This window comes from Mixophyes fleayi, chromosome 8 (genome assembly GCF_038048845.1).
Source record: "Mixophyes fleayi isolate aMixFle1 chromosome 8, aMixFle1.hap1, whole genome shotgun sequence".
NCBI lineage: Eukaryota > Metazoa > Chordata > Amphibia > Anura > Limnodynastidae > Mixophyes > Mixophyes fleayi.
This window is the reverse complement of record NC_134409.1, coordinates 38526304-38549741: the sequence shown is the minus strand read 5'-3', so window position 1 is coordinate 38549741 and position 23438 is coordinate 38526304. Positions and strand designations below refer to the sequence as shown.

The following is a 23438-nucleotide window of genomic DNA, read 5'->3' as shown; positions in this document are numbered from 1 at the left end:
CAGAATGTGGATTGTCAATTGCTGGAGGTAAAGATTAATAAAATACAGCTCTCACCCGATGGGTGTAGTTACTTGCCAGTAGGGCAGATTTAGTCACTATCTGGGGTGAGATGGTAGCCTGCAGTGAGGAGTCCTGGGTTTCACTGATCTTTGAGCTGAGTGCTGCAATGTCCTCCCTGCACCCAACACAATACGGTAAGTAAGGGATTCACCTCTGCAGTGTAATCTGCAAGCAATATCTTCCAGGTATGACCCTGCTCTGTGTAAACTAGTGCTCAGGGGGAGGTCTGAGCTGTCAACATGATGATGATGATGATGATGATGCCGCTTTTCAGTGGTGCTGGGCAGGCCCACACAGAATATGCAGGAGTAGTTAATTGAGGTTCCAGTGGAGTGGGACAACAGTCTAAGTGTCAACGAGGAGAGAAGCCCACTCCATAGACACTGCTCCATGACAACATTGGGGCCCAGGGGAAGGCGTGAACTGTCAGTCTGCCATACTTGAGCGGAGTGAAGAAACATGGAGAAAGTAAGTTAAGGCAGTGATGGCATAGGGTACCAGTTTTCATGCCAAGCAAGTGGTGTGTGATCCCAGTCAGGTATTGGAAGCCTCTAGACCCGGTTTTGTGAGAAATGCAATGTTTGGTCAGGGAGGGGGGGGGGGGTAAACAGGGGCCTTCTGCTAGCTAGTGATGATGTTTTCAGCAGTGTAAAGTATATTAGGAGAGGAAGGTTTTAAATCCAAGGCAAGCACAGTTCCTACAAAATCCATCGGCCATCTTAGCTGCTAGGCCACGCCCCCTTTAATATGTGTTTTTAATCTAAGTTAAACTAATAAATCATTGTACCAAATGAGACCATACATATTTGCAAAAACACAATTTAAAACTTTCATTCCATTTTTGGTTTTAATAAGATGACATATTCGTATTTTGACACATCTGTAAAAAACACACTTTTAAAAGCATCTAACACATTAAACATTTACAAAAACATAATGGCCTCATGCATAGTTACCTGCAAAAATAGCGTAATTTACGCAAAAAAGTGTACATAAAAATAGCTTATCTTCTTTTACATGCTGAACTGCATGGATCATTGACATTCATGCAAATCAGCATACAGGGGTAAATGCATTGATATGAGTAAAGCGTGATGATAACTGCTGTTTTAATGTAGTTTTAAATAACGAAAAATAAATACACATTACGTGAAAAAAAAAAAAAGGCTGATAGAGTTGAAATCAGGGGGAACAAACAGTGTCTGGTCCCCCCTAGAAAACCACTATCAGCCTAGGCTATGAGCGCTAACAACACTTTGGGGGGTGGGGGCATGGTTTTCTTTTTTGTCCATACATATGATGATCATCAGCACAGATATGTACTTGGGCTATGTGATAATGCTCCTTCCCTCTCCATTCTGTTAGGAGTCTTGTGAGATGCAAGCCACTCTGCATTCCCACATTTGCCTGTGGCCTCTTTGAGTACATGCCCAGAGTGAATTAATGCTATTTATGCTCGGCAGACTGGCATAGTACTCACTCTGTATCAGTTCCAATATTCATTAGAAATGCATATCAAAAACCTGTGTGTATGTACCCTAGGGGTGTTTAAGCTGTGTATCTTTACTGCAAGAGGTTTTGCTCTTAAATTCATTAACTGAATTTAAAAAACAATTTGATGCATTTCAATAGGAAATCAGTATTATGCAATTGTTAGTATGGAAATTTTGTTTTGTTCTGTGAGGTGAAATTGCCAATATCCTCATTGGGGTTTTGTTATGCCTTCCTGTTGATGAACAAAGCTAGATTTATGAAGGACTGAACTTGGTGGATCTTTGTTTTTTTAACCTTACTATGTAACTTTGTAAGGAGCTACTGACAGTTTTAGAAAACCATATTTTTATTGCCTAAAAATGTCTTATGATATCTTAAAACTACTAGAACTTGACAATATATCTAATTGTATAATTATGAGAGCACAATTAACAAATTCTATTTGATGAACACAACAGTTACCTAGTGACTGCTGCTTGAGGTGACAATTAAAGTGGCACCCTTCTGCTCCATTATACAAACTATCATACATTACATTAAGAAAGACAGATAATGACTGTTTAATAGTTATTACATCTACAAAGTTAGAAACCAATAACTTAGACTTATGCAGCAAGATTATTGACGTGTTTAGCCCTAAACTTTTTTGTTCCGTCCCAAAAATACACTTTTTGATAGCTGCCTCAGTTTGCCTTAATATAAGCACACTCGGGGTCATACTGCAAATCTGAATTAAATATCCCTTAATTTATAATTAAGACTAAATTCAAATATATAGTAAGCTAAACATTTTTATTTCTTGCTTTATGTATTTTTTTTAAACAATCTTTCAGACAATTGGAAAAAAAGATAGAAGTACCACTTTCATAAAAACTGTCAGTTTTTATAAAAGTCACCCACCCCCCTTATCCTTTCTGTAGAGATCATTTACAAGCATTGTATTTAGTAATTTGCATCAAGCCACACTGATTAGACACTTGCTTTCATTGTCCAACTTGCACTAGATGGATTACAGCAATTTGCTCATTGATAGCTCAAATATAAAAAAAAGGATACGAATTTCTGAGACAGACCTTAGGATCCCGCATTGGGTTTCAGCTGATAATAAAAATGAATGCATGTTTATTAACATTGTTACATTCATCAGTATGTTCACTAATGCAGTTTTTCCCTGACTGTATCTCTAAATGTAAACTTGTATTTTATATTGACAAAATTCCAACTTTCACCCTTCCCTTTTTGACAGACAGATGGCTACATTACATTCTTCTTATACTTTTTGTTTACATATAAGACATGCATAAAATATTGGAATATTGCATTGAGTTGTTTCCATTCTGCACAAAATGTGCCGATTATTCTATCGTGTTTATTTTCTACCAAAGTCCTAATCTAGAAAGGGATTCTATCGGTGTATTATACTATTACTCCCCTTTCTTTAGCTAAATATTGACTTGGCCATACTAATTATCACGATCGGATTACTTAAATTAAAACAACAGTGGATATTTAATCGGTTCTTTTCATAAGGGAGTAGCTACATGCTATTCTTAGTGAAAGTCTGATACTGAGATATAAATAATATCATTATAGGATCAGGTTATAACTTTATGTATGAACTGGAAGACTAGTCAATAGAAAGATCAATATAAATTACTTATGTGTAATATAAGCAGAATAAATATTTATACACACAGCACAAATGACAGTGTTTATTTATTAAGGAGTTTGTGAGACAACAAAGCAATTCCAATTGATGTCTGCATTTTAATCACGATACACAGGTTAACCACTACACTTATAACTTCATGTTTTTATATCTTGCGTCTTTTTATGAAACCAATGAAACCATTTTTAATGCAAATCAATAAAATAGATGATTTGCATGCAGCGGCAAGACTGATTTGCATGCTGCGGCAAGACTGATTTTCCTCGCAAATCGCAATTCCTCTGTTGAATCACTCTGTATGTCTATACACTGGCTGCCTGTCTTCTACCGAATCCAATATAAAATACTTTTACTAACCTACAAGGCCATCAACAAAGCTGCACCAACACACATCTCCTCTCTTGTCTCAAAATATCTCCCAACTCGCCAACTCTGTTCTGCAAAAGATTTGCGTCTCTCATCCACCCTCATTACATCCTCCCATTCCCGGTTACAGGACTTTTTTCGGGCTGCACCCACTCTATGGAACTCTCTCCCTCGCACAATAAGACTCTCCTCTGGTCTACAAACTTTCAAGCGTTCTCTTAAAACCTACCTATTGACAAGCTTATAATATTCCTCAACCACCCTCTTAACCTCACTACCTTTAGCCTGTTACACAATTTCACACAAGACAACTACCCCCTGACCAACATTGTTGTGTGACAGGATCATTTAGCTTATGAGTCACTTTTACCTTTGCAGTCTGGCTGGGCCAAGATGCAAAATGTATACTTAACCTCATGTGTCAATCTCCCATTGTCCCATAGATTGTAAGCTTGCGAGCAGGGCCTTCTCACCTCTTTGTCTGTTTTACCCAGTTTGTTTATTAGTTTATTATGTTTGTCCCCAATTGTAAAGTGCTATGAATATGTTGGCGCTATATAAATAAATGATGATGATGCTTTTAAATGTGAATAAGCATCCTGGAGTGCCTCGATATATACTTACTTTCTTCTCCCCCTTTGTCACAACTTTCACTAGGAATATCACTGACTGGTATTTGCGCAACTAAACTGAGAGGCGCGGAGTCTAACGCACCACCGGTGTTCGCCAGGGACCCCCGCAAGGAGGTTTGGGCTTTGCTGCGTGTGATGCGCAGGTCACGGTTCTCCCAGATAGTTACCAGCGCAGTGAATGGAGAGTAGTCAAACAGGCCGAGTCGAAACCAGAGGAGCACAGTGCAACGGAGAGAAGGCAAATCGTAGTCAGGAACAGTCCAAGGGTCAAAACCAGTGCGGGCAGCGAAGAACAAGGGATGATCCGGAAGAGAAGTCAAACTATAGCCAAGGAGTCAATACACAGGAGTAACACAGGAACAACAATGCTGGAGCTGGAAGAACCAATACTCTGGCACTAGACATGTGTCAGAGGCTGCTTTATATACCCTAAGGTGCCCCCTGAATGGGTTAGAGAGATTTTGGCGGTTTAGAAATGCTGGCTGCAGACAGGTGAGCAGAGATAGTGTTCTGCTGCTAGGCAACAGAGCGTGGATTTCGGAGAGAAGGTGTCCGTCTCCGGCGCCTATGGAGTGTGCGGAGACGGCACCTGACACCCTTTTTTTTATCTATGATTTAAGTAATTGGATGCACCCTTCAGATACATATCTATGATACAATTCGGAGAAAAATCAACAAATTAAGGCAGCACGGTGGCTTAGTGGTTAGCACTTCTGACTCACAGCACTGGGGTCATGAGTTCGATTCCTGACCATAACCTTATCTGTGTGTAGTTTGCATGTTCTCCCCGTATTTGCATGGGTTTCCTCTGGGTGATCTGGTTTCCTCCCACTCTCCAAATACCTACTAGTAGGTTAATTGGGCGTTCTTAATTTGCCCTTAGTCTCTCTTGGTCTGAGTGAGGGAATTTAGACTGTAAGCTCCAATGGGTCAGGGACTGATATAAGTTCTCTGTACAGTGCTGCAAAATTATTGCCACTATATAAGTAGATGATGATGATGAGAAATAGAAAGTCTCTTCCCTCTGATCTTCTCTATCCTTAGACAATCGCATCGCTTTTACATCTGAACTACTGATCGGTAATAGGACAATTCTGGAATTCACAATACTGACTGTATCTGATGCGATCCTAGCCTAATTGATCACAAATCCAGATTAGCCGTTCTATCCTATGAGGAGAGCATCACAAGAGAGGGGTCTTCGGATCCCTTCCTGGCAGGCTTTGTGTTCCTCCCCATTGCAAATTATGCAGGGCCATAAGAACATGTACTATAGATTGTTCACCGCTGTTCCAGCTAATCAATTTTAATAAGTTGCCACTTTAATTTATTTATTATCATTACAATAAGAAATGATAATTAGCATCAGCGATAGGTGATGGGTCCCTAAATAAATAGACACCTATATAGTACATTTCAACTCTATTTTGGAGGGAAGTAACTTAGCAACCATTTAGAGACACACAATTGTAAGTTACTAATAGGTTTTCCACAATTCCTCCCTGCACGGAGGACACGAAAGTTTGAACACCAACTTGCGTTCCACAGTGGAATCCATAACAAGTTTGCTTACTACTTTGCAGGCCCAGAGAAGCGTTAATTGCACACAGTGCATGTATCAAGAAACATATATTAATATACTCCCTAGAAACAAGAAAGAAGACTAAATCAATTATTCCCTGGGGCAGATGGCTGCACGAAAGGGAGAGGAATTTGGCTCTATGGACACAATTGGATTGTATTACAGCAGGCTGCACAGAGTAAAACTTTGTGTGCAATATGCAGGTTTTAACACACACTCTACTTAGACCCTATCAGGTGATTTCCATTTGATTGGGATAGGACATATATAATGTCATATTATAATATGTTGTAATTGGTTGAAACTCTATATTACTATTATCAATCACAACCAGAGGTATTTTTTATATGTTATTCATAATTATCACTACATACAAAGTTTGTACCACTTAAAGTATTTTGTCTAACTGAAAAACAATAGCCTGAGCCATACTACAATGTAATTTTTCCTTTTAACTATAAAACCAAATAAATATTAAATGACCATCACCTTTTCCACTCTGCAATTTTAAAGATGTGGGATAAGAAATTGATTCTTCACCTACGTCATTATTGAGTACAGAATCTTCATCCTCATTAAGAGTGCATGTTAAATGTTGGGAGAACGGTTTGATAAAGTAGGTTTTCTGCGATTCCTCAACGGATTTCACAGCTTTGGGAGAAACTGTATTCTCTGTTAGCAATTGTCTGTCTTCAAATATGAATAAATCATCATGTTGTTTAAACAAGCTGTAAAGAAAAAATGTAAATTTATGATGTTCCATTAAATTACTTATTTGGCTTGAAATCATGACAAGCCTTAAAAGTATTGTTAATACAAACCAAAAAGTACATAATCAGTTATGTGTTGCCTTTCCTCACTTTAATGTAAGTATGTATGTATACGATTATGTAGGGAACCCAAGGTATTCTGTTTTTATTTCAGATTTACACCTTTTGAACAATGTTAGAAAATAACCTTAACTAGCACTATGGCTCCTCCCAACATACATGCCCAGTTGTAATAAATAGTTAAAATAGAGAAATCAGCTTTTATCCTCCGTGGTATTACTTGTACCAGCAAGACCTGGCAGCCATAAACTGCTCGGGTATGCTAACACTTGTAGAGCTACAAATGCCAACATACTCGTAGCTGTAAGATCATGATAGCACTTTTAGAAGTGCAAGCGCCAGCATGTTCTGGCATCCAGGGTCTGGAGGGACCTGTAGTGCACCGGGGGGAGGTACACTGCTAAATAAAAACCATGATAAAAAAAATTGTTAAAATAAATACTTCCCACACACAATCCAATTATTACACATCTAAATCCATGGACGGGGTCGTTTTTTGTCTTCCAGCTTTTAAACCAATTGTGAAAAAAAAAAATCCTACAGACCACCTCCGCCCGGCTGGGAGAACAGTGGATGCTGAATAAATAAGTTAAACAAACTGCAGATGCCCATACTCCTAAATGCACTTAGTTTAAACTTGAGATCGATTGCAGATAAGATATAGAAGGGAGGAACTTCTGAAACTGTGTAGTTTTTATCCAGCTCCAGGTCCAGCCTCTGCAGCCCGAGATAGCAGTGTCCTCCATATAGGATGAAGGAGATTTTATACATATATATATATATATATATATGACTTTGTTTGTTGGCGAATACCTTCTACGGCTCTCTCGATAAAGCTGACAAATCTTACATAGGTGTTTAGTATCAAAAAAAGAGGATTTATGTACTTACGTTAAATCCGTTTCTCTGATTCCGTCTGGGGGACACTGCTTACCATGGGTTGTGGAGGGGAGCTTGGGAGTTGGCACCTAACTAGTTAATTTAGTACTGCTGGCAAACCCCTCCCCTCTACAAACCCCCTGCCTCTTCCTGTCCAGTTAGTTTTAACAAGCCCAAGATAAAAAAGGGCAGTCACACAAGAACACACAGAAGAAAAACAGAAGGGAGGGATCGCAGTGTCCCCCAGACGGAATCAGAGAAACGGATTTAACGTAAGTACATAAATCCTCTTTTCTCCTTCATCCGGTCTGGAGGACACTGCTTACCATGGGGGCGTTCTAAAGCAGCCCCCTAAGGGTAGGACTACTCTGGAAGCCCTGCTCGTAAAGCACTACGAGCAAAATTTGCATCCGCAGAGGCGTATATATTAAACTGGTAAAATTTGGTAAAGGTGTGGACAGAGGACCAGGTGGCTGCCCTGCAAAGCTGGTCCGCAGAAGCTCCATTCCTTGCTGCCCACGAGGCCCCCACCGATCTGGTGGAATGGGCCGTAAGTCTCTCCGGCACAGCACGGTTAGCATTAATATAAGCTTGCCTGATGGTAGACGTAATCCATCTGGCGATGGATTGTTTTGAGGCTGGCCAGCCTCTCTTATTAGCGTCATAAAGAACAAACAGTGAGTCAGTCCGTCTAATCTGGGAAGTTCTTTTAACATAAATGCGGAGAGCTCTAACCACATCCAACTTTTTCATCGATTGCTGATCCGTATGAGAAGTGGATGAGAAAACCGGAACAATTATTTCCTGGTTTAGATGAAAAGCCGAAACTACCTTTGGCACAAAGGAAGGAAGGGTTCTTAACACCGCTCTGTCCTCGTGGAACACCAAATAAGGTTCCCGACAGGACAGGGCTCCTAATTCAGAAACTCTGCGAGCAGAGGCAATAGCCAGAAGAAAAAGGACCTTCCAGGTCAAACACTTCAAATCCGCCTTGTTCAAAGGCTCGAAGGGGGGGGTCCCTTGAGCATGTCCAGAACCAGATTGAGATCCCATGGAGCTGTAGGAGGGACATAAGGAGGCTGTATATGGAGAACTCCTTGGAAAAAAGTCCTAATGTCTGGTAAGTCAGCCAACTTCATATGGAAAAATATCGAAAGGGCTGAAACCTGAACCTTTAAGGAGCCTAATCTAAGGCCTGCTTCTAAGCCATGCTGAAGGAAAGCTAACAAGCGAGGGAGGCGAAAGGAGGACGAGTGGTATGTCCTACTTTCACACCATCTAATATATGCCTTCCAAATCCGGTGATAGATGGGAGATGACACTGGTTTCCTAGCTCGCATCAACGTTTGAATTACACTGGAAGAAAACCCTCTAGCCCTCCAAAGGCTGGCTTCAACAGCCATGCCGTTAAATTGAGCTGATGTAAATTCTGGTGATGGAATGGACCTTGAAGAAGAAGGTCGTGACGATACGGAAGGTGGAATCCCGGACCTTCCGCCATAGATATTATTTCTGCGAACCACACACGCCGTGGCCAGAAGGGGGCTACCAGAATTACTGGTAGGGAACCCTGTCGAACTCGTCTGAGGACGCGAGGAAGCATGGGGATCGGAGGAAACAGATATCCCATCCTGAATTCCCATGACATCGTCAGGACGTCCACTGCCGCCGCTAGGGGATCTCTTACCCTTGCGCAGAACCTGTGGACCTTTTTGTTGTGTCTGGAAGCCATGAGGTCTATGTCTGGAAGACCCCACCTGTGAACCAGAGATTGGAAGACTTCCGGGTGAAGTGACCACTCCCCCGGCATCATCTGGTTTCGACTTAGATAGTCCGCCTCCCAGTTTTCTATTCCTGGAATGAAAACTGCTGATATTGCCGGAACATATAGCTCTGCCCAAACCAATATTTGGGCTGCGATATCCATCGCCGCTGCGCTCCTGGTTCCTCCTTGTCTGTTGACATGTGCCACGGCCGTGGCATTGTCGGACTGGATACGGACTGGGTAGCCCTGAAGAAAGGATTGTGCTCCCTGAAGGGCTAGAAGAATGACCTTCAATTCCAATACATTTATTGGGAGAGCCGATTCCTGAACCGACCAACATCCCTGGAGCCGGAGGTGCAGGACCACCGCCCCCCAACCTTTGAGGCTGGCGTCCGTCGTGGCTATGATCCACGACCAAGGTGCGAAGGATCTGCCCACATTCAAGTGATCCTGGCACATCCACCACTGAAGAGATGTTCTCGCCCTCTTGGATAGAGAAATCTTTTGAAGATCTAGGCGTAGGTGTGAACCTGACCACTTCGACAATAGGTCCCACTGGAAACATCGAGAATGAGCTCGACCGAAGGGAATGGTCTCGAAGGAGGCCACCATCTTTCCCAGTAGCCTCATGCACAAGAGCATTGAGGGTCTGGGAGAAGACAGAACCTGGGAGGTTACCTTCTGAATAGAGGTGATCTTCTCTACTGGGAGAAATATCCTTTGTTTGCTGGTGTCCATGATGAGTCCCAGGAACACCATGCGCTGACACGGAACCAACTGGGATTTCCTTAAATTTATCAGCCATCCGTGGCCCTCGAGAACCGCTTGGGTGAGGGATAGGTGATAGCTTAGGCAACTCTCTGAGGAAGCCTTGATTAGCAGGTCGTCCAAATAAGGAACGACCTGAACACCCTGCAGGTGAAGACATGCTGCCATCACTGACATAATCTTTGTGAAGACCCTTGGCGCTGTTGATAGGCCAAAGGGGAGGGCCCGAAACTGATAGTGAACTGATCCCACCAAAAATCTGAGAAGGGACTGATGGTGGATCCAAATGGGAATATGGAGATACGCGTCCTTTATATCTATGGACGCTATGAACTGATCTTTCTCTAGGCCGTTTATCACTGACCTTAGAGATTCCATCCGAAACTTGTCCACCCTTAAGTGAACATTGAGGCCCTTTAGATTTAAGATAGGGCGAAAGGAGCCGTCCGGCTTCGGGACTAGGAATAGGTTGGAATAAAACCCTGTTCCTATCTGGCAATCTGGAACCTTGGCGATGACCCTCTGAGCTAGAAGAGAAGCTACACAATCCTGTATAGCCTGTCTTTTTACTGGATTTCGGGAAAGAGGGGCCTGGAAGTAACGGCGTGGAGCCGGGCCTGAAAGGTCTATTTTGTACCCCTCAGAAATAATTCCCCGAATCCAAGGATCTTGGGAAGACGCTGCCCACTGTTCGTAAAACAGAGACAGACGTCCCCCCACAGGCACCCCCTGCAATACAGGGTGGTCGTCAGGACGCAGGCTTCTCCTGAGATTTAGGGGCCTGGCGTTTGGATGCAAACGAGGACCTCCCTCTGGTAGAGGAGCCTCTGGAATTGGATTGCCTGCCTCTAAAGGGCTGTCCCCTATGGGGAGAGGCCCCACGAAAGGGCTGATGAAAGGAGCTACCCCTCGGGGCGCGGCTCCTGTTAGCATAAACTGGCAAGGACGTGCTCTTGCCCCCCGTGGCCTGGGAAATAAGGGTATCTAATTCCGGGCCGAACAAACCTGCAGCCGAGAAGGGGATAATTTCAACGGACCTTTTCGATTCCGCATCACCTTCCCAGGATTTCAACCAAAGCGTCCTTCTGGCTGAAATGGAGGCCGCCTGAATGGAAGAGGAGACTGCCGCTGAGTTCTGGGCTGCTTCATAAATATACCCCGAAGCCTCCTTTAGGTGTAAGGCTAGGAGAAGAAATTCGGAGTCCTGTAAGGCCTCAGCTAGCTGGTCTGCCCATGCCTCCATGGCTCTAGCCACCCAGGCCGAGGCAAATGTGGGTCTAAAGGCAGAACCCGCAGCCGCAAATATGGATTTGAGCTGTGATTCAACCTTGCGGTCATTGGCGTCCGGCAGGGACGCTGAACCCGGGGCTGGGAGTAAAGTATGTTTTGCTAAGCGAGCAATGGGAATGTCCACCTTGGGAATACTTTCCCAGCGAGCCACTTTTTCTTCCTGTAAGGGATACAGGAAAGAGAACCTCTTGGGGATAGAAAATCTTTATTGGGATGTTTCCATGCCCCTTCAGCGATATCTCTAAGTTCCGCGGAGGGAGGAAAACGGCTGGCCTTCCTCTTGGCCTTTTTAAAGAGACTTCTGTCTCTGGGGGTTACATCTTCCGGTTCCGGGAGATCCAACGCCTGTCTTACCGCTAAAACCAAATCCTTTACAAATTGGCCCTTAGACACTTCTCCCTGCTCAGAGGAATGACCTTGGTCAGTGTCCGAATAAATTTCCCCTTCTTCTTCAGACTCCTCCTCCGAATCTGAGAGGGTCAATAGGGGATTAACATATCTAGGCCTCTTTCTTTTAGCAGGTGGGGTACTAGAGGGGTCAAGTAGCTGGTTAAGCTTATTCAGCCCTCTGATAAAAGCTGTAGACCATGCAGGTTCTGTAGCAACCAGGGCTGGGTCAGTCTGTAATGAGGATGGTCCCGGCAAACTCAAAGCACTAGAACCTGAGGAAGCCGGGGGGTCTGAGTGTAAACTTGCATTACTAGCCACAGAAGTTGCCACAGTAGTCAGCAACTGGTTAGACTGAAGGACCATTTGAGCTAAAGAGCTAACCGACTGCGTAAGCGAGGTAACCCAGGCCGGTTCCACCGACGGTGGGACTGAAACCTGCGGTATCTGTGCAGTGGAAGCCTCTGCTTCGCATGTCGTGCAGAGCGCCAACGGGTCCCTCTGAGCACTAGGTAATTTAACATTACATTTTGAACATGTGAAATATTTTGGCATAGGGCCCTTTCCCTTATCTGTCATATTTATAAAGGAAGGCACACCAAGCACACAGAGTAATAAAAAATCTAGCTGAATATACAGATAGATAGTTAATATAGAGAGAGAGTAAAATAAGCAATGAAAAACAGAGCAATACCAAGTAAACAACTGATATAGTCTAAAAGTTGTACTTGAAATAGTAAACACCATAAATATCAATGGCTAGTAGGAGGCTATAATAGTAAACCTGCTAGCCCAGTATAACCACATCAGATATGTGTGTAAATAAAGGTGATACTTAGCCAAAGGCCACCCTGGGGAGCAGATTTGACAGCAGTCTATGCTTTCTCCTCAGCTCTGTTCCTTTTCCCGAGCTTGTGCTGGCGCCAAAAGACCTGGGAAGGACCATCTCTCTCTCTGAAGGAAGGGGGGAACTCTATGTATTAGCTCCCCTTCCTGTAGTTCTTTTTCCCATGTCTTCTCCTTCTTTCTTCAAAAGAACTATCATAATAGTGGCAGAGTGGTGGAGACCTCTAGGACAGAGGTCTCCGCAGCGGAAGGTATCCGACGCCCCCCTCCTATGACTGAGGGGGGAATCTTGGTTTAGCCCCTTCTCCTCAGCGCTTCTGCCGAAATCCAAGATGGCCGCCGCCATCTTCATTACCCGATAACCAGCGCTCTATGCCTGTAATGGCAGCGCCGGTTATCGGGGAGGCTATAGGAGTGCAGCGGTCCATGAGACCACTTGTCACTCCCTTCAATCAGGCACCTTGTCTTCAGCCCCTGTCAGTGAGAACCGCTGGCTCTCAGCTGACAGGGGAATGCCTGCGCTGCCAAGCTGTGAGTGTGTTCTCTATATTAGAACACACTCCAGCGCTGCCACCTAAAAAAGTAAAAAGTAAAGGAAAAAAATAAATTTTTAAACATTAAACTAAGCAGTAAAAAATAAGGCTGCCCAAACTCCAGGGCACCTAAAAAAAAACTGGACAGGAAGAGGCAGGGGGTTTGTAGAGGGGAGGGGTTTGCCAGCAGTACTAAATTAACTAGTTAGGTGCCAACTCCCAAGCTCCCCTCCACAACCCATGGTAAGCAGTGTCCCCTAGACCGGATGAAGGAGAAAAGGAAGCTATTCAACCACATAGCGACAGAGTGACATATATTGAAAACATAATTTTTGGGTTGTAAAAAATTGTTTGATTGCTCTCGCTACAACACAACAATGGAACAAATTTATTTTCTAAATAGCATTTTTAGTCTATTATATAAAAACTGCTACATTACAAATCGGACCCGCGCTTACACATATACATATATACACACACGTAGTGCTGTGAAAACGTTTTTGCCACTCCCTGATTTCTTCTATTTATGCCAAACTTTATTATTTCAGATCTTCGAGCAAAATTGAATATAAGACAAAGACAAGCTGAGTAAAAAGAAAAATACAGTTTTTAAATGGTCATCTCATTTATAGAAGGAGAAAAGTTATTCAACAACAATATAAACCCATGTGAAAAAAGAATTGTCTCCCTAAACTTAATAACTGGTTGAGCCACCTTCAGCAGCACCAATTGCAACAAAATGAAGATCCGTCTTTTACATCATTGTGGAGGACTTTCGATCCACTCTTCTTTGCAGAATTGCTTTAATTCAGCCACATTGGAGGGTTTTCGAGCATGAACTGCCCATTTAAGGTCCTGCCACAGCATCTCAGTTGCAGTCAGGATTTTGACTAGGCCACTGCAAAACCTTAATTTTTTTTCTTTTGAGCTTTTCAGAGGTGGACTTGCTTTTGTGCTTCGGATCTCTGTCTTGCTGCATAACCCAATTGTGGTTGAGCTTCAATCGTAGACTGATCACTGGACATTCTCCTTCATGATTCCATCAATTATGGCAAGTCGCCCAGGTCCTGAAGCAGCAAAGCAACCTCCTATCATCACACTACCACCACGATGTTTGACTGTTGGTATAATGATCCTATTGTGAAATGCTGTGTTAGCTTGACGCCTTCCAAAAAGTTCCATTTTTGGCTCATCAGTCCACAAAACATGAGCCCAAAAGGCATGGGTTGGGGGTCAATGTGTATTTTGAAATATGTGAGACAAGACTTTATGTTCCTCTTGCAACTCTCCCATGGATACCATTTTTGCCCAGTCTCTTTTTTTATGGTGGAATCATGAACACCAACATTAACTAAGGCAAATAAGGCCTGTAGTTCCATATATATTCATCTGGGTTATTTTGTTACTTTTTAAACGAATCATCCATGCGCTCTTGGAGGAAATTTGGTAGGCCAGCTACTTCTGGGAAAATACATACTGCTCCAAGTTTTCTCCATTTGGAAATAATAGCTCTCATGGTGAATCACTGGAGTCCCAATGCCTTAGAAATGGCTTTGTGACTCTTTCCGTACTGATATCAGTCAATAACTTTCTTTCTCAACTCTTCATTAATTTCTTTTGATTGTGGTATACTGTGCTACTTGTTGAGACCTTTTAGCCAACTTCACATTGGAAAGGTTATATTTAAGTGATGTTTAGATTCAACATGGATGGCAGTAATCAAGCCTGGTTGTGTGAAGTCTAATTGAACCCAATTATCAATTAAATTTGGTTCATTGGTTAAATGAGTAACTATGGGGACAATTACTATTTCACACAGGAACAGTTGGTGTTGGATAACTTTTTCCATAATTAATTGAAATTATCATTTAAAAACTGTGTTTACTCAGGTTGTCTCTGTCATATATTACATTTTGTTTGAAGATCTGAAACAATTATTTGTGACAAATGTGCAAAAATATAAGAAATCCAGAAGGGGCAAAAACTGTTTCACACCACTGTATATCATTTTATTATTTATTTTCTTGAGCTTGAAGCCTGGTAACGAGCTATTTTATATACATAACAGAATATTTTATACACTACAAAATCAATTAGTAATAATTTGAATTAAGCATTACCTTTTTCGAAACACACTTGAACTGCCATCAATATCTTGACATTGTGGAAGATTCTGTTCAGTAGGATGACAATCTGTTTTCTGACCTTTATTGTCACCACATGAAAACCAGGGATATGTTAATGTCACATTCTCTGCACATGTATTTCCTGTGTTTGGTGTCACTGTTGTGTTAAACTTAGTCCCACACTGGGAAGCATATGTTCCTGGCAGGTTGCTTTTTAATATATTTGCCTTCTTTAATGGTGGTGTAAACTTTTTTCCTTTTCTTATCACAGCTTTTTAATTTGAAAAAAAAAGGATATAGTAAAATGTAAGTATTCAACTTCAATACAAATGCACCAAAAGCAAATAGAGTAGTATGCAAATTACCAGAATGTTGTTTAGACTTATGTGTCATCTGTCTTCAATGTAAAAATGTGATGGAACAATTAGTGTTGCAATATTCTCTATTAACGTGAACCAAAGTAATTCAGTTATGGTCTATAATAAAATATGATTTATTTAAATAATGTGCATTTATCAAAATACAGTTTCATTGTGCTTATTTGATAACATATTTTGTTTCATCCCAGAAAAAAGAGTATGTAAACTAATGGGAGTTTTTACGTGTGAAAAGTATACACCTACTCTGTATGCAGTATTTTACCTGCTGACTTCATGCTTGCTATCTCCTTTTGCATATCTTGAATATCATCAACAGAAGGAGTTGGTGCTTGAAGCCACATTTTCATGCCTTCCTCATCCAATCTATTTATGTTTGTAGACAAAATACATAATATTGCAATAAAAAAAGCAATCATACTACCAGGAATTGTTTTCATAGTTGAAAATATATTGGCTAGGTTAGTTTGACAAGCAACAATATGAAAGGAGAAGCAAAAGGGAGAGAGCACAGAGTGACAATAAAGAGAAAGCAAGCAGCAATGCAATGAACATGTAGAAAAGAATGGAGCAAGTGAAGGCATATAGGTGAAAGGGGTGGGGTACGGCATATCAATGCTGAGTACCCCGAACAAGACTTACCCTTACATGAGGACTCCGAAGGGCTCCTTCCCGACCATCAGCGATGATGACTCTTCAAAGCGACTTCACCCAATCACGATCAAGTAAGAAGCCGGCTCCACTTTATGACGTCATTCACCATGGCAACGGGATTATCGCTGTTAAGGGGGTAATGTAAGTATACACCCATGTACAATGTATAAGGATTTGTAAACTACATTGTACATGGGTGCATACTGACATTACCCCCTTAACGACAGCGTTAATACTGTCGCCATGATGAATGACGTCATGAAGTGGAGCCGGTTTCTTACTTGATCGTGACTGGGTAAAGTCCCATCGAAGAGGAGTCGTCATCACTGATGGTCGGGAAGGAGCCCTTCGGAGTCCTAATGTCGGGGTAAGTTTTGTCGGGGTAGTCAGCATCGATATGAGGTGAAACATGGTGTAATACAGCTGAGACAGCAATGAGAAACAGGATTAAGGCGTACAAAAGTAAACAGAGCTTGATTGAGAATTTTCGTAAAAATTGCAGATAACAAGAAAATTCATGAAATGTGGTAAACATGGTCATACCATGTCATACTAAAGCAAGCAAGAATATAAAATAGCTTTATTTTACAGCCTTTTGTATGCGAAAGTAAAGTAAAATGAAAAATTGGAAACAGTCCAGTTTCCCAAGTGTACTATATTAGCAAAATAGCATGCATGCTAACTTATTTTCACTGTGAGATAATACTCTACTTCTTAATTTCATACGTGTTATCCAACTGCAGTCACATGGGTTGAAAGTATTTTTAACTTCAATTAAAAAAGTGAACCCAAGTTATTGCAATTAGTAAAAAAGTATAAAAGGCAGAACCAGAGAAGGTAATTTATTACAGGAAATACGGGCATGGTTTGGTGCAAAATCGGTGAAGTCACATGTCTCAATTTGCTCTGGCACCACTAGTTCCCACCAAACTGCATGGTATTGTATAGAAGATGATGGTGTTTGTGGAGGTGCAGAACTTTGCACCAGCCAATGGGAGGACTTGAGATAGAGTATATTTCTGTTTATTTTTTTACAACATCTTGCTAGGTCACCATGCCATGCCTTGCTTACCCTTTTTTTGCAGATGGTCCATCAAAAAATAAGCCTTGCAGAGAAAGTTGAAATTCATCCATGTTTTTACTTAAAATAATAATTAAAAAAAGTATTAGCTCTTTATCAATAACCATTAACGCTGTTGAAACAATTTTATATGATGGATATAAGTTTTATGCAACATAAACAATATAAAACCAAGTTAAAGATACATTTGTTTATACATTTGTCTATATCTAAAAGGACCCCCCAAACATGCTATATGTAGGCAAATAACGATTGGAAAATTTTTGCCCCTTTTTGCCCCTTCAATGCCAGTTCAATTTTTAAGTTTCAGATATCCATAAATTTCACCAGGAATAATTTTTATATTTTTTTTTCTTTTATGACACTAGTAAAGGTAAAGGAACTAATGGTGAAGCAAATATGCTAATGACAATTGAATAACTTATTTATTACTATTACCATTAAACAACTCCTCACAAAGGTAGTTCCCTGTTTAGCCCAAGGAATACAAAACATTCTCTGCTCTAAATCTGCAGTAGAAATATTTATAGATGTAACTTAATCTAAAATAATGTGTATTATAATTATAAAATTTTACACATAATAAAAAAACAATTTAGTAATAATGGGATAGAATATCAATACGTTTTGTTTACTCTATTAGCATAGATGTTAGTATAAATGTTAATAAAATACATTACTTTAATTGCCTTTTTAGAAATATTTGTAAGTAGTGTATGTCAGAATTATTGTAACCTATTGTGTCTATGGGTGTGTACCAGCTGTATACGAGAGGGAGCACCATTTTACTTAGCATTATTGCAATGTTTGTAAGAGCTTTGACAATTTATTTTTATAGCAGAAACACATGAGAAACAGTTTTCCCTTCCCATGATCACACCAGAGGGCATCTTAAGTACTCCCAAAGTGGAACCTGCTCCACTCTCTTCTTGTCTTGTGTGCAGCTGGCTGGTACAGCAGTGACTGTCTTGAAAATTGCAACATGTGGAGTGAGACACTGCTTTGCAACATTTGCAATGCAGGGGAAAAAATGAGGCAAAGGTACACAATTGTACTAATTACTTCTTATATACTACTATACATACTACATTATGTGCTCAGTATAATACAAACTTTGACCTGTTATTATCGTAACATACCATTTGTGCACTCTACGAAGCTTGCAAAATGCTTATAAATACACCGATAGACCTAGCATTTCACCATATAAGAGTGCAGTTTTTGAATTTTGATATTTATTTATTTGCAGCTGATGAGAAATTGATGGGACAGACAAGACCGTTGAGTCAACGGATAATAAATTAAATTAAAAAAAATACAAAAAAAAAAAGCAAAAAACGCACCTGACTAAATAACTGAACAAGTTTTATTAAGTTGACTTTAAATTTGTTATTATTGTTTTCAAATTAAACTTGTTCATTTTGTTAGAAAAGCTTGTGTGTGTGTTTGATTCGTTTTAAAAATGGGTATTCAGATTATTTAAAGTAAACTAGTGAGTTAAAAAGCAATGGGAGAAGAGACAGGGCGCTTCTCTAATATCATATCATTGGGGCAAATCTCGTATTAATGCCAGGCTTATTGGCAAAGTCTGCCAATTTTACAAACAACAAGCACTTATTCATGGGTGCAAGGGCAATAGGCATGCTAATACTTTGGGATTCACAGGTATAAGTGAACAAAGTAGCATAAAAAACAAGGGACCATATATTTTAATGACCATTACAACCAGAAGTACACAACCAACAAGGTGGTGTTTGGTAAATAACAAACGAGTAGTCAGCCATAAACAAATGAAGGTAAGAAAGTTACAACACATTGTAATGTTTCATTCTAATGCATAGCGTTTGCTGACGCAAGTAGAGCAGACAGAAAATGTCCTTGCAAACAAACATTGTAGTCCCATACATGGATGTAAAGTGCAGGGACGTGAGCACATGGAAGTCGCACCAGAAGTCATTAAGCTACGTATGTCACGATACCCGTCTTATTGACTTCAGACAATCACAGCTGTCAGGTATGTGCGATTGCGCACGACCGCTTGCTGTGCTCAGTATGTGTCCCTTAATGACTTAGGCCCATTATCTTTAATTTATAAGGTGCCGCAAGGCTTCCCCAGTGCCAACAAAATTACAGAAGTACATACAGAAAATAACAATGGGTACAGATATGGAGAATAATAAATGCATGCTATTAAAACAACAAATTGCATGACATACAAAAACAATTATTCATAAGTCAAAACTGGGACTAAGAGGAAGATGTAGAATGGACAGACATGAGACATAGGGTAGAGGATCCTGTCCTTGAGAGCTTACATTCTAAAGGGAGAGGCTATGGACAGACAAAAGGAGCAAATGTAAACAATAAACATAGTGAATTTCACTATCGTGCAGAAGTTTGCAAGATACTAATGCCATGATGTAGATAGCCCCAGGTGGGGCCATGGTGGTGCAGGGGCCTATGTAGTACAAAGTCCTTGAGGGTCCAGATGGTGCATAGGCCTATGATGTGCAGGGGCCATGAAGGTAGAGTAGAAGCCCAGATTGGAGGTCTGACACTGGCAATGTAATCAGTAATCTGCAATGTAGTAAGTGGTAAAACAACAGCAAGGCAACACTATGACAAAGTAATATTATGGTAGAGCAGTAAAATGACAAAGGCAATGAAGTACAGTAATGGTACAGTTAAGAGCAGTAAATGCAAATATAATGGAAAAATAGTGAGAGGGGCAATTATTGCCAGGAGAGCAAAGAGACAGGAGCAGGAGTGAAGAGATGAGAAAGTAGAGGTGAGAGAGTTTGTGGAAAGCAGAAGTACCAAGTAAAAGGGTAGGGGACAGAGGGGGAGCAGGAGTTGAGCAGCATTATTGTGGGAGTAAAACAGAGAAATAAAGAGAGAAAACAAATATATAATTACCATGTTAATACAATGTCCAGGACAGTGAAATAAGAAGTGAAGTGGCAGGCTGCAACACATGAAGGTAGTTACTGGCAGATAACAGAAGTTAACCTCTGTTTGTTCAACTGTGGAGTATAACTGTGCAATTCCTTAAGCTGGGTACACACTACAGAAATTTCGACCAACTTTTTATGCCGAGCGATTTTACATGCGATCGATGGTCTGATCGCTCGGCCCATTGACTGCATACACACTAGCCTTGTTAAGGACGATAAAGGGAAGAGCGGACGTCCCTTTAGCAACTTTTTACAGCCATGTTGTCGTGAGCAATGACTGTAATTTCATACTCACTGTTGTGGATCGGTCGGAAGTTTATACACACTACACAGCGGAAAACAAGATCGGAACGAAAATATTAAATGGTACGACCAACCAAATGAGGCGATAATCGTCCATTTGGGCAGACTTTCGACCATCGTGTCACTGCACACACTGACCCGACTTTTGAACGAGCGGTCGTATGTCGGCTGTTTGAGCCGATTATTGGACGAAAACAGTGTAGTGTGTACCCAGCTTTACACCATAGGGCTTATTTATTATCCATCTCACTTTTGCCCCTTTAATTATCATCAGTAATCGCAGCAATGACAGATGAATTATCAGGGCAATTTTCTACTGAAGTCATGTCAGTTAATAGACCCAGAGTTTATACTGCACATGTGTGACCAGAGGTCATTTATGAAAATTAGAGCAGAAAGGTTATGGAGAGGGAACTGAAGATCACTCTCCTACAATGCTCTCCCCATAGGATTGAATAATGGCATCTTCAGAAATGCCAAGCTTTTCGGAGCTTGATATATTTGGCTGCACAAGTTCCCCATCCGTAGTGTAAGTGTCACGGAATTAGCTGAGGTAGCCACTAGCCGTATTGGCGCAAATGAACAGTGAGTTTAACGTACTCCCAGTATTCATCAGGAACTACTGCAACGAAGTTTGGGCTTTGCTGCAAGGGGTACGCAGGTTGCGGTTCTCCGAGACAGTCACCAACGTAGTGACAGGAGTAGTCAGGCGTAGTAAAACAATCCAGGTCAAAACCAGCCGAGCAGTACTGTACACAGGGAGAATTCAGAGAATAGTCAGGGCAAGTCAGGAGTCAAACCAAATGAGCAATGAGGTGCCAGAACTTAACCAGGAGAATAGTAGGAGAAACTAGGCCGAACCGAGATATACAGGATACAGGAACCACAGGTAAGTGTTGGAGCAAGATAGTGAACCAATACTCTGGCACCCGATAGGTGCCAGAGGCTTCTATATAAGCAGCAAGAGGCACCCTGATTGGGTGTAGGAATCTCGGTGCTAACCGCCAACAGATGAGCGCAATGCTTCCCTTGCCTAGCAACGGGACACGCGACCACAGGGCATGCGCAGTGCACAGGAAAAACAAGAGAGCATCCGTGGCTAAGCAACGGGGCGCTGTGATCGGCAAAGTGCAAGCGACTGTCTCCTGTAGCTAGTGTTAGTGCGGAGATGGCGCCTGACAGTACCCCTCTCCCTCTTTTTGAAGTACAGCTTGAAGTACAGCTTTTGGCAGACTGGTCTTTCAAAAAGTTAGTCAGTAGGCAAGGAGCATGAAGATCTTTCTTCCAGTGGACAAGAAATTGGACTTTGCCATGGACAGTGCGTGACCCCAAGATGCGTTCCACCTAGTATTCGTCACTTAGAACAGACTGAATAGGAGGAGGTAGAGGATAATTCTTAGAAAATTTGTTAATAACCAAAGGTTTTAGTAGACATGGAAGGAATTGTGTACACGGAGAGAGGGTAATAAGCAAAGCCTGTAGGTAACCGCATTAATCATGTAGGAGATGCAGAACGGGCCAATATATCGAGGAGCAAACTTCATCAATGGTACCTTGAGTATGAAGTTACAGGTGGATAACCAAACCTTATCCCCTACACGAGGAACTGGAAGGTGCCTACGGTGGCGATCAGCAAAGTGTCTGTGCCGCTCAGAAGCCTATAGAAGTTTGGTATGTACTTGGGACCAAATTTCTGAGAAATTATGGAGTATATCATGAACAGAAGGTACCGAAACAGTACGACCCTCAGAGAAGGTGGGTTAACACAGGGTTTCTGCCAAAAATAATAAAGAAGGGGGACACTCTGGTGGAGTCATGTTGGTGTTTATTATGCGAAAATTCCACCCAGGAAAGATGATCACTCCAGGAGGATTGATAATCGGAGCAGTAAGAACAGAGGAAAGTCTCCAAATCCAGGCTGCTTCTGTGGCACCCACCTCTGCCTCCATTGGCTCATCAAATCCCACAAGCTCCCGAGGTTTGCGCATACCACCTCCATTGAAATATGATGGTAACCCAAGAAAATGCTGAGGGTTTCTTAAACAGTGTGCCATACAGTTTGAACTTGCACCTGAAAACTTTTCTTCAGACAGAATTAAGGTTGTCTATATAATATCCCTTCTTTCTGAACAAGCCTTGACCTGGGCACCTCCATTATGGGAACGAGATGATCCACTGCTCCAGAACTCTGTTACCTTTATTGAAGGCTTCCGCAGGGTGTTTGACGAACCTGGTCGTGTGGCCTCCGCATCCACTAGTCTCTTAAATCTTCGTCAAGGAACTCTCACCGCCAGTCAGTATGCGATTCAATTCCGGACACTAGCATCTGAGCTTCGGTGGAACGATGAGGCATTATTCGCTACCTTCTGGAAAGATTTGAATGACAAAATTAAGGATGACTTAGCATCACGTGATCTGCCTTCTAGTTTGGATGATTTAATCTCATTATGTATCAAAGTGGATATTCGCCACCAGGAACGTACACTCCCTACAAAAGAACCAATGCAAATCGGTCTGTCGCGATTATCTCCTGAAGAAAGAGAACGCTGCCTGAAGAATCGGCTGTGTCTCTACTGTGGTGATTCTGGACATTACCGTACTGGATGTTCCAAGAGACGGGGAAACGCCTCCTCCTAGTCGATTTTAGGGAGGTCAGCCTAGAATATCAGTCCTCTTCTCCCTATTTCCAGAAATAATCCGATTTTCTCATGCCCATTACTCTCTTATCCTCTGATGGTTCTCAACCTCTGTCTGCCTTCGTAGACTCGGGATCCGCGGGGAACTTCATATCCTCCAGTTTGGTCTTGCAGTTTCGTAGATGGAAACCGAGTCTCTAACGGC

General features: G+C 41.6%; 1 protein-coding gene across 1 annotated transcript in view; it reads right to left on the bottom strand.

The window, feature by feature from the left end:
* Window positions 1-17393, bottom strand: part of HFM1 (helicase for meiosis 1) — a 120355-nt gene extending 102962 nt beyond the window's left edge. Inside the window, exons 1-5 of the mRNA XM_075184044.1 lie at window positions 17332-17393; window positions 15871-15971; window positions 15223-15499; window positions 6294-6532; window positions 2612-2653 (exon numbers count right to left, since the gene is read on the bottom strand). Of these exons, the coding sequence (XP_075040145.1) occupies window positions 2612-2653; window positions 6294-6532; window positions 15223-15499; window positions 15871-15971; window positions 17332-17393 (721 nt within the window). The remainder of the gene's footprint in view (window positions 1-2611; window positions 2654-6293; window positions 6533-15222; window positions 15500-15870; window positions 15972-17331) is intronic.
* Window positions 17394-23438: the final 6045 nt, after the last annotated feature.